Here is a 12,530-nt window from a genome sequence, read left to right on the forward strand (position 1 = left end):
AACTTGCATTCCCACCAACACTTTTATAATAGGTATCTAATTAGTATGGTCTACAAATAATATTTCATCTTGACTAGAATATTCAGTTTAAAAATAACCATGTGCTATTCTATCCCTATTCCCCAAAGTGAAGGAGAATATAATTTTAATGCATATATAGGAAGGCACATTTATAAGGTACACTTAAGAGGGAGTAACCATTTTAAGAAAAACTAAATAATAATATGCTCTTCCTAATGTGTGTTTGAAAAGTTAGAAAAAGCTGTTTAGGAATTTGGTTAGTTTGAGAAAAGTCAAGCCATGCCATTGTGATGTGAAGCAACTTGGCTTAATAAATTGTAGAGCTAGTGGCATAAACATTTCAATTTGATTTATTTTAAAGGTATACAAGTTATATGTAGGTTATACTTAACAATTTTTTTCAGAAAATTTGGGACCAGGTGAAAGGAAACATTTCAACTTCATAAAATAAAATCTCATTTATGCTACCTTTTGTCTAGTCCAATTTACCAGGACTGACTCACAGGAGTGAAATTACACTGTACCAATGTAATGATATTTTCATATTTATGGACTCAAATATATTATCTCCCTTCAAATAATAATGTATTAGTCTTTTAGGAGAACTACAACAATTTGTTTTTGTAAACTGTACAAAACAGTTAAAGGAATAAGTAGGTAAGTTTCACCTGGGAATGATCCAAAAAATAAAAGGAAATGAAAGATCAAATTTACTTAGAATATTTTGTTTTTCATTTAATCTTTGTGTTCCTTCAGGATTAAATGAACTTTAGGCTACAACAATTAATATTTGAAAATCTGTGTCCTTATTTATACCTTAGAACTGAGATTAATAGCTTCTTCAACAGTAAAGTATAAAAGTATAAGGCAAATAAACAATGATTTTTTCTACAATTACTAGAGAATTACAATGAATATAATATTCATAGGCAAAACTGAAATTGTTTCACTGCTTTCACAGCAATTAAATCCAGCTTCTTTTGGTCATTGTCAATAAGTAAGAGGCAGCTGACATGGTAAACTGACTTCACTATAATTAAAGGCTTCACCTGGACTCACTTTTCACCCATAGTCTATCTCATCAAATAATATTTATTGACTATCTTATTTTGAGGCCCAAGACCACTGTAATCAGAGATTGTTACAGGTCATATTTGACCTATAGCAACTTCTTATGAACATCTGATAAGGCACTTTAAATGCATAACAAAGAAATACCTCTGATAACAAAGCTTTTAAAACCCAACAGCTTTCTCTGGCTACAAATAAAGAAAATACATGCTTATGTGTAATTGTTTTAGGAATGTGATTATTCCATTAAAGACAATGATTAATTGTTGGGTACCAATGAGCATGAGTGCATTTGCCTTCTCTAAAAGAAACTTGGCTGTTGTCATTCATTTTGACTTTGAGATGGTTGGCAGCATTTACCAGTCTAGATGGCACTGAGAAGTTGTACCTATAAAAACCATAGGAAGGATGGAAAGAACAACCAATTGCTTCCCGGGCAATGGGGTTTGGTGATAAAATACTTCCAGGTGCCTGTAGTCCATACAACATTTGATTGGAAGAATTAGGTGCCTGTAGACACTGCTCACTTAAGTCTTCAAATGAACTGTTTTTTGAATTGTCAATCCCCAGAGAAGATAACATAGAAACTTCCATCATTAGTGGGGCTAAACACTGAGAACTGTTGCTGCTTGCCAGTCTTTCAGGAGAAGGCAAGACAAGAGGCTGCTTTCGCCAAAAATTAGTTGGGCAAATCTTGTAGCAAAGGGGCAGGTTGATATTGTGCAGATACACCTCTGGACAGGGCATTCCAAGGGAGCTTGCAGGTAAGTGAATCGTAGGTAGAGAGCAGGGTGGAAAAAGCAAGGAGTTCAAAGGAGAGGGAATCCCTCCCCTAGAGGTCACTGGAGATGAGCCACTGCTTTCACCTGTGAATGATAACCCAGTCAATGAACAATGAATTTGATGTTCCTAATGAATGAGTACTAATGACCATAAGCATTCTGCTTCGTTCTTTTCTGCAAGTTCACAGTTCTTTTAACTTCTTTGGGAAAGAATATGTTCATTCCTCTGACCAAAGTTGAAAACGATACCTTTACTACTACCACTGTTACTTATAGCACTACCGTTATGTATCATGTATTAAGCACTCACCATGCCCAACAGCTGTGCTAGGCACTTGGACATTTATCCAATGAATTAGAAAAGATGCCCAAATAAAAAGTACCAGAGCCAATTATATCTTACAAATTAAAAAAAAAAAGTTTTTAAACTTTAAAAAATTTACAAAAATGAGTATTTGATTAAATTGAACAAATTGGTTGGGATTCTATAGAAAGCTTCAGTCTGATAAAAATATTGGAGCACATGAAAAAATCTTTATAAACTAAAATAACGAAGTGCATTTGTTAAAGGCAATTTTTAGTTTACAAATATCAAAATAAAAATGAAAAGTTCATAGTAATGTTGTCAGGTGATCTTTTATGTTTGCCTAGCATCTACTAAAGTTAAGGATAATTATAAGGTTCAGGAAAATCTCGACTTTTCACCTTATTTTCGTGTATGAATTTTAAAAATTTTGTTATTGACTAAACTTGATCAAGTTTTTTTGTGGGTTTCTTTTTCTTTTCTTTCCTTTTTTCTTTCCTTTCTTTTTTTTTTTTTTTTGGTGTTGCTGTTGTTTTTCTTAACTATTTTGTGTTGGCATAGCCTAATTCTTTATTAACAAGGTGGCAAACATCTTTTATAATTAAACATTTTAAAGTTATTTACAAAAATAGTACCCCTTTTTTTTGCAATTTGAGAGCAATCTGGACATTTAAATAATTAAGAAAACTGTGTATTTTAAATTATCAATTAATGATCATCTTTAGTTTTTTTGTTTTGTTTTGTTTCAGTGCACTTCATGTTGACTTGGATGTTTTAAAAGCATGCTGCCTAGATGCTATTATTTAAAGTGTTCATATTTTTCTATGCAACTTTGTAAACCAAATTAATACAATCAATCCAGTGAAATATTTTACCAAATGATTAGACTTGATCTGTTTTCAATGTTATGGTATCATGTAAAATTCAACCTAACTATAATGATGATTTTCTCCACTATTATAAACTTGCATTAATGTTCAAAGACAAGCAACTTTAATGGAGTAAAGACAAAAGTGGTAAAATAATTCTATGTTGTTTGCAAATACTCTTTTATTCATTATTAAACACCAGAGACATGAAGGTATACATTCTTCCACAAGAAAGCTTGCATTGACTAATTATTATTAATATTTTAATCATATAATGCATTACATGAGAACAAATATCTTGCAAACATTTTTAATGCTGTGGCAATTAAACTAATTGTGATAACTTAGTGTTGTTTTCAACATTTATTTTCCCTACTTGCAGTAAAAGGAAAATTAGAACTAAATGATCGTAAAATTCAATGGATGTCATTTTAACATGTGCTGAAAGTTTATGAGAAGCATATTTATTTCAATATCTAATATATTTGCAAATAATGCCACAAATGTACCACAGGCAGATTGTAAAGAATGTGAGATAGTGAGATGCTGAATAATCCAGGCGAGATCTCGAGATCCCAGGATATATGGTAACTTAAGAAGACTGAAGTCAATAAATCCACCATTACCATGGCTTTCTTCTTTTCCTCCATGCCAGTTCCCCCCTCTTTTTGCCTTTTACTTCCTCATCAAGATAAATATAAACCCACTTTCTTGTAAACCCACATTTTCTGGCATGAACTTCTCCCCTTGTGTAGTTTTTGCTACAGAGGTTCTGACTGTTGTTACTTCATTAACATTTAAAAGAAAACATTAATAAAACTTTTCTTACCTTGTGTGTCTGCACCAAAAGTTTTAAAATCCAGAGTGAGAGAAGGCCTCCATGGGTAGATCTCTAAAAGCCCATCCAATACACCCCTGAAAAATAGATTAACTTTCAGCAAGTCCAGAATTCAATTCCTGAAAATGATTTACGTTAACTTTTAAGTTATTTTATTATAGTTTTTAGGGGTCAATATCTGAAGTATTTTTTCTTTTGTACCTAGACTGCTGAATAAAATTCACAGTAATTATTCCCCAAATAAAGACCCCAGGGATCTAGAATAAGCAATATCTTAAAAGTGGATTGGGAGGGAAAAGGAGGAGGCAAGATTTTAGAGACAAAAAACTACATTCTTTCCCTACTATCTACTAGTTACAAAACTTAGGGCCTCAGGGTCTCTGAGCCACAGTTTCCTTATCTATAATACTTGTGAAAAAGCCTATATTAATATTAGATATGATTGCTATGTTGCTTACCTGTTTCTTCCAGGATCTCTAAATCCTTTTGCAAAAGGATTCCTGTCTATTTTCAGTTTGGTAATCTATGGATTCAAAAAAAGCGAGAGATAAAGTCAGTGCCCTCAGTAATAACACTGTCACCTTTGCTTTTAATGGTTACAACCACAAAACACTTCAATGTGTAATGTGGCACACTCAGTTAATATAAGCATATTGCTAAGTTGAATTTGGAATGGTTACCTCCTTTTTTTCCCTTGGCATTTTTTTCTGCTCTCCTTTCTAATACAAGATCCACACAACTCATAATCAAACTTGCCTTGAAGACAATGCAATACGACTATGATATTTTTTCAATTGTGGAAAATTCAATCCATATAGTGCAGCTTGCCTACATCCAGAAAGTCCCTCTGGGGCCAGCCCCACTTTCCTGGGACCAAGTTATCCTTACCTGCTGGTTTTGGTAAGCTGTCACTGTGGTGAACTCAGTTTCTTTAAAGAAGAATGTTTTAACCCCTTCAGTGGGTAAGGACTGAATCCTGGACAGGTCAACCTTGCTGTCTTGTTCCATCACATGCACACGGGGCTTGTATTTATGCATGGACTGCAGAATGATCTGGAGGAGAAATCATCAAATGTTTGCCTAGGAAGTGGTTTCCCCTCTGCAACCCTGGTTTCCTCTCATTGGCACCCTCAACATGCCCACATGCTAAAGTGAGGCTACACCAGAAAGGTTAGGTTAGACACACACAAGGACTCTTCTGTGACATTTTGTTCTGGACAGACATGCTCAGGGCTAAGAGGTTTCCAGATAGGAGCACCACAGCAGCACCAGGCAGCAGTGATTACATTTCCAGATGAGGCCCTTTCCTGTTTCCAAGTGTGGGTGACCATGTGATGTCCCCATATATCACTAACATCTGACTGCCTGCTATAAGTTCCCTGGGCTTATGGTAACTGAAGGGAAGCCACCTGACATACCCCACCTCCTATTCCTGGGGTCCTCCCTCTCTCTTTTTTTTTTTTTTTTGTGCCTGGTACAGGGTCAAGCCAGGCGTGGTAGGGGCGGAATGCATATGGGAATAAGACCCAAGATCCAGGTAACCTGAAAATAACCTCTTTCATAAAGGCGAGTTGTGGAGGAGATTTCTGTCATACCATGCCAGACAGAAAGTGCTCATCTAGGAGAAGGCAATCAGAACCCACAGTGATTGCCCTGGAGGCTGAGATGCAAGAGAACTCCACAAAGTGCATTCCCTTCCACATTCCCAGACCAGGCATTATGGCTTAAACAAATCTCATTTGGTCTTCAAACTCCCTTCACTCACTATTCCCAACCCCCAGCACTCTCAGATGCCAAACAAAGGTCACAGGAGCTACTTTGAACAGTTCCTAAAGACCATCTGGGAGAAGCATCCTACACCTCTCCAGAGTGATATGCAGGCTGACGATGGCTTGGCAACTCCATCCCTTCCTCAGGACAAAGGATTTCAAACACTTACATGACCTTTGTCATCCATCTCATTGTTGGTGAGTTTCAAGCGATCAAAGCTGATGATCTGCCGCATCCAGGTCTCTCCAGAGCAGGGCGAGTCCGGGTGAACATAGAACCTGGGAGTGACGCATGAGTGGTCTGTATTTCCAGCTACCATCCACTGTGAGCTGTGGTACACATACCTAAAAAGGCACAGAGTGTGGCTTTAGGCGCAATGGGCCAAAGCCAGGTGCATGGGAGGAAGGCTGCTGGATCCAGTCCTAATGGCATTGGCCAAGGTTTGCCTGTTAATCCCAAAGGCAATTAGTAGAAGATACAACTGGATTTCCAAAGGGCATTCAGGGACAAAAAGCAAAAAGTATGCAAACATATGTCATTAAAATGCAATGAGGTTCCAAGGTGAGTATAACATCATGGGATTTCAGAGTCTGGTTTGTATTTCCTCATAGAAACAGCAACAGAGATTGATCTAACCCAATTTGCTGCACAGAGACAGTCTAAAAATCCTCGCGCCTCTAGGCAGAAGCATCAGAGTCAGAGAGAAAACAAAAAGGTATGGAGGGTGTCTGTCCAACCCACCTCCACCTCCACCAGTGACCCTCAAAGCCTTTTCACTAAAAAGGCTTCACATCAGAATACCGCCTGAAACTCTAGCCCATGAGACCTCAGGTCTGATTTTCACCCTGTTTCCAATTTCAACCACTCATTTGTGCATTGCATTCCCAAGCCAGCTCAAATGCAAGAAGCAAACAACTTGTTTTATTTACAAGCTACAGCTCCAGTAGGCTCTTGAGCTGAGCTTTCTCTTTGCCCCTCAAATCCAGCACTGGGCATGATGCAGGCTCTCCCTTAGAAAGGCTAGACGTCTACTTCAATGGAACACTCACAGCCCGAGTAAGGGCGGCTCCTGCACAACCCCCATAGCCTCTAAGCCAAAGTGCTGGCATAGCCATGTGCCTGGGATGCTAGCACTGAAAGACCTCTTGGTTTTAGATCAATTCAACTACTATTAGCCAGCTCTAAGTAGAGAGCCTGCTTCAAAAAGAAAGGTTATTTGTAATTTCTAGGACATGGCCGCTGCTTCAAGAGAAAAGCTAAAGAAGGAAGAAATGATAGACCTAAATGCAATCACTGCTAAATTAGCATTAGATGGTAAATCAGGACATCACTTCAGGACCCTGATGCCCAAGTAGCACAGCCCAGAGCCCAGTGCATTCCCAGAAGCACAGTCATTTCTCCCTAAATTCCTTCAAACAACTTCCCTCCTAGCTGCCTGAGTCCATACCCTCTGCAGCTGGCACAGCCAAGGCCAAAGCAGTGGGTAGGCAAAGGGTTTGGAGTACCTTGAATCACCAACTGGCACCTGCTCCAGGAGTGAGAGGAAAGAGAAGCAAGGCTGCTCTTCTCAGTCTGAACCTTCATTTGAGTGTGAATATTCAATTCCCAAAGTCCATAGGAGAGCAATTCCACCCCCCATGGCAGAGCTTTCAATATAGCATTCTCAGGTTCCATAAATCTGAATCCCCATTCCCAGACTTGTCCTGGTGTACCCTCCTTTGGGCCTGCTTACCTATAACGTTTGGAATCTACTGGCACCACATCAATGGCCACATAGTACTGCTTCCTTGGGTCCAGCCCTTTCACTTTGACTCGAACAGAGGGAAACATCCGCCTGTGGGAAAGAAAATAGTCACTGACCTAGTGCTTTTAGAGACATTTGGAGTGGGATGGGGTGGAGGACAAATGAAAAGTGAGGATATTCACAATGCCTTCCCCATTCTAGGATGGATTCAAGGAATGGTATTTGCGACATGAAGAAAGATTGTTGGTTGTATGCTTGATTGAACAGGTCAGGATTGCTGAGTGGAGCAGAATATTCTTACCACAAGATTTTGTCTACCCCACTCCCCACCATCACCATTAGTAAAAAGCTATGTAAGAGAAAGTAGAGAAAAAATTGTGCCTAGCCCCTGAGTTTTCAGTGGTACTTTCTGTGAGGTAGATTGGGGAAAGACTGAAATTAAGAAGATTCATGTAAAAAAAAAAATTACCCAGCTGATGTGATGCTGCACCAAAGCAAAAGGTGAAAGCAGAAAAAGCCCACCTCAAATTGCCCCAGGCTAGCTTGGGATGGTAGGCTGTGGACCTGCTAGATGGGATATCATCCACTGACAACTGTGAGGCTTTAAGGAGGATTTCTTGAAGTCACTGCCTACAGGAAAGAAAAGCTGAGCCACTAACAGTGGGATTTATTGAGAGGCAGTGACTTTCTAATACCTGTGGAGGGGTAAGAACAGATACAGAGTATAAAACTGGAGGCACCACATCTTATGAGCTCCTACTGTGTGCATTCTTTGAACAGCCTGGGCAAAGCCGAACCTGCCAGCCTTGGTAATGATCATCTCAGTCCCAATGTCATGAAATCTCTTCCACAGTTCAGATCCTTGAAGCTCCACTTGGATAGAATCTTTCTCTTCCAGATTTTTGCAGCTGTTGTCATCACTGTCGCTGCCACTACAGCCTGAGAAGGCGGTTGCTGAGGGCTCAGTCTTGGGTCGCTTTTCTGCTGGACACAGAGACACCAAGAGTTTGAGAAAGGTTCGCAGTTCCTGTGTCCCCTTTTCCCTGATGTCTGTCTTGGAGCAGACTGGCCTGGTTTCTTCCTTGGGAACCTTGGAGGCAGATACTCAAGTTCCCCACAACACCCACTGTGCCCCCCCCCATGGGGAGAAAGGGACCCAGGTCCTGTCCTGGGGAAGGCGCCCTCCTTCTTCAAATTTCCCCATACTTACTCTCTAGGGACTTTTGGACCCTGAGGCTGAATCCCCTCTGAATCTAAGTGCCTGCCTGCTTCCTACCCGGAGAAATAGCTACCCTCTGGCTCTCACAGCTTGGGGAGGTTCAAGAGTCTAACTTCTTCACAAACATATAGGAAGCTCCCCTTCACCGTAAATGAACCACAGCAATAGGGACTGAACTTAGAGGCTCTGAAGCTTCCTCTGTAGCCTAGTGACCGAGGTGTCCGCGCGGCCCCAAACGTGGTCATCCAGCTGGACCAAACGTCTTAGTGTAGGGCTAGCAGCCCTCTCTCAGCCTGGGGAGTGGCGCGGAGACTTGCGGGTCAGCATACTCCGGTAGCAGGCTCAGGGCTTTGGGGCTGCAGTAGGAATACTTACCGGGCTGCTGGCTCTTCTTCCCTGCGGCTCTGCTCCTTCTCTCCTCCTCCTCTCCTCCCTCTCTCTCCAGCAACTCAGGCTGCATCTCCTCTCTTGGGTCTTGCAATTTTCTTTTCCCGGGTCTCCGTACCAAGGCTTCCACGGAGAAGGCAAGCGCCCGAGAGCTCAGAGCCATCCCCGGAGGGGGTGAAGGGAATGTGCAATGCAAAGTTTCAACCTGAGCTGGGTTAGGGAGGGAGAGGGAGGGAGGGCGCAGGGGACAGGGCAGGGAGGGAAAGCGGGGAAAAACCCCAAATTAGAAAAACAATTTCTGGATCTATATTCAGAGAGAAAAAAAGTGTGTGTATATAATTTATATAAAATTATTTTTTTTCTTTGAATAGACAGAATGAAAGTAGAGGAAGATCAAACTGTATCCAAAGTCCTCTGGAGTCTAGTCCCCCTTCCCTTTGTGGTTTCCTCCCTCCCAGTGGACATGTGCAGACCATCAGTCCTCAAATCGCTGATTCCAGGACCTGGCAGAGCACAGAGATTGGCAAGCACAGGCCTTTCAGGGAGCCGACCTGCCTCCAATAGCTGCTCAGGTCGCTTGGATTGGGAGATACTGTTGCACCCTACTTAGTGAATACCAGGCAGGTCACAGCGTCTACTCTTTGTTTTGGAAACTGTTAAGATATATAAAAAACAAACACACGAATAACCACAACCATCATGAGTGACACTTCAGCGTCTGACCGGTAGAGGTGGGGTGGGGGTGGGGGTGGGGGTAGGGGTGGGGGTGGAAAGAGGGTTGGAGGTGGCAGGAAAGAGGCTCAGAAAGAGGGATACACACATTTACTCTTTTACATTGAATCGTGAAACTCAAAGATATGCGAAATAATTGCTCATGAAAGGCCACTTTTCCCACCAAAGTCCAAATATTATTTAACCAGATTCAGAGAAGTGTATCTGGGTCTTTTGCTTTGCAGCAAGTGCACTGTGGAAAAGTAGAGGAGTGCAAGCTTTCTGGACAAGTTTGTTCTAGAGTCTAGGTCTCAAACTGAGTGCGCCATGTGCTAGTCTATCTCATCTCTCCAGGTGGGGAGGCAAGGGCCAGCATGGTCAGGAGATTCCCAGATTCCCACTATCAGTGCTCAGAGTAAACCTGGGCCTTCAAGCCCTGCCTCAAATGGAGCCCAATATTCCTATACACAACCTCTTCTTACTCTTATGGCTTAATCATCAAAGACAACCTAGGACTCCAGGGCCACCAGCAAAGCACCAACCTGAACTTTGTTCCCAAAAATGCTGCACCTCAAAATGTAGGGCTCAAATAATCTGTGTCCGGAGAAATATATTTCTGGGTTGGGTTTTACTTTTCCTTAAAATGGGTAAACACACGTTTTTTTATGTGTCAGGAAGAGAGTTGCTTACCACCTCCAAGGAGCATGTCTATGCATGCAGATATGAGATGTCTGCCTGTATGCATGGGATTTGGTCATCCACTTTTCATCAAAAATAAGAAATCACTGGATGTTATTTCCTGCTTTGTCAAAGATTAGTTGCCCAAAGAGCTGAGGGTCCATTTCTGGAGTCTCTATTCTGTTCCATTGGTCTATGTGTCTGTTTTTGGGCCAGTACCATGCTGTTTTTGTGATCACAGCTTTGTAGTATAGCTTCAAAACAGGCAACGTGATGCCCCCAGCTTTGTTTTCATTTTCAACAATTCATTGGCAATTCAGGGCCTTTTCTGGTTCCACATAAATGTAAGGGCTGTTTGTTCCAGCTTTTTGAAAAATGTCATTGGTATTTTGATTGGGATGGCATTGAAAGTATAGATTGCTCTGGGTAGTATAGACATTTTAACTACATTTATTATTCCAATCCATGAGCATGGAATATTTTTCCATCTTTTTCTGTCTTCTTCAATGTCTTTCAAGAGTGATCTGTAGTTTCTAGAATATAGATCCTTTACCTCTCTGGTTAAGTTAGTTCCAAATAACGTACGATTTTTGGTGCTATTGTACATGGAATGGATTCCCTAATTTCTCTTTCTTCGGTCTCATTGTTCATGTATAGATATGCAACTGATTTCTGAGCATTGATTTTGTATCTTGCCACATTACTGAATTGCTCTATAACTTCTAGTAATTTGGGGGTGGATTCTTTTGGGTTTTCCATATACAGTATCATGTCATCTGCAAAGAGAGACAGTTTGACTTCTTGTTTGTCAATTTGGATACCTTTTATCCCTTTTTGTTGTCTCATTGCTGTTGCAAGGACTTCTAATACTATTTTGAATGAAAGACCTCGATGTGAGACAGGAATCCATCAAAATCATAGAGGAGAACTTAGGCTACAACCTCTTTGACATTGGCCACAGCAACTTTTTTCATGACACATCTCCAAAGGCAAGAGAAACAAAAGATAAAATGAACTTGTGGGACTTTATCAAGATAAAAAGCTTCTGCACAGCAAAGGAAACAGTCAAAAAAAACTAAGGGGCAGCCCATGGAATGGGAGAAGATATTTGCAAACGACACTACAGATAAAAGACTGGTATCCAAGATCTACAAAGAACTTCTCAAACTCAGTACATGAGAAACACATAATCAAATCAAAAAATGGGCAGAAAATATGAATAGACATTTTTCCAATGAAGACATACAAATGGCTAACAGACATGAAAAAATTTTCAACATCATTAGCCAACAGGGAAATTCAAGTCATAACCACATTGAGATACCATCTTACGCCAGTTAAAATGGCAAAAATTGAAGAGGCAGAAACAACAAATGTTGGAGAGGATGTGGAGAAAAGGTATCCCTTTTACACTATTGGTGGGAATGCAAGTTGGTACAGCCACTTTGGAAAACAATGTGGAGGTCCCTTCAAAAGTTAAAAATAGACTACCGTGTGATCCAGCAATTGCACTACTGGGTATTTACCCTAAAGATACAGACATAGTGAAGAGAAGGACCACGTGCACCCCAATGTTCATAGCAGCTCTGTCCACAATAGCTAAATTGTGGAAGGAGCCAAGATGCCCTTCAACAGATGAGTGGATTAAGATGGGGTCCATATATACAATGGAATATTACTCAGCCATCAGAAAGAATGATTGCCCAACATTTGCAGCAACATGGATGGGAGTGGAGGAGATTATGCTAATTGAAATAAGTCAAGCAGAGAAGGACAATTATTATGTGGTTTCACTCATTTATGGAATTAGGAAATAGCAGAAAGATCAGTAGGAGAAGGAAGGGAAGAATGAAGGGGGGGTAAACAGAAGGGGGAATGAACCATGAGAGACTATGGACTCTGGGAAACAAACTGAAGGTTTCAGAGGGGAGGGGGTTGGGCGACTGGGATAGGCTGGTGATGGGTATTAAGGAGGGCACATATTGCATGGTGCACCGGGTGTTATACGCAAACAATGAATCATGGAACACTACATCAAAACTAAGTATATACTGTATGGTGACTAACATAACATAATAAAAATTATTATTAAAAAAAAAGAAAAGAAATAAGAAATCACGCACCCCTGGATTCTTT

At 40.6% G+C, this 12,530-nt stretch overlaps 1 protein-coding gene across 1 annotated transcript; it reads right to left on the bottom strand.

The window, feature by feature from the left end:
• Window positions 1–1,338: 1,338 nt before the first annotated feature.
• Window positions 1,339–9,168, bottom strand: TBX22 (T-box transcription factor 22). The gene is made up of 8 exons (XM_008700621.1): window positions 8,994–9,168; window positions 8,197–8,383; window positions 7,388–7,489; window positions 5,825–5,999; window positions 4,774–4,938; window positions 4,344–4,408; window positions 3,877–3,962; window positions 1,339–1,958 (listed from the first exon to the last, which is right to left on the bottom strand). The coding sequence occupies exons 1-8, from the start codon at window positions 9,166–9,168 to the stop codon at window positions 1,339–1,341; spliced, it is 1,575 nt and encodes a 524-aa protein (XP_008698843.1).
• Window positions 9,169–12,530: the final 3,362 nt, after the last annotated feature.

Source organism: Ursus maritimus (genome assembly GCF_017311325.1).
Source record: "Ursus maritimus isolate PB19 chromosome X unlocalized genomic scaffold, ASM1731132v1 scaffold_X1, whole genome shotgun sequence".
NCBI classification, from domain to species: domain Eukaryota; kingdom Metazoa; phylum Chordata; class Mammalia; order Carnivora; family Ursidae; genus Ursus; species Ursus maritimus.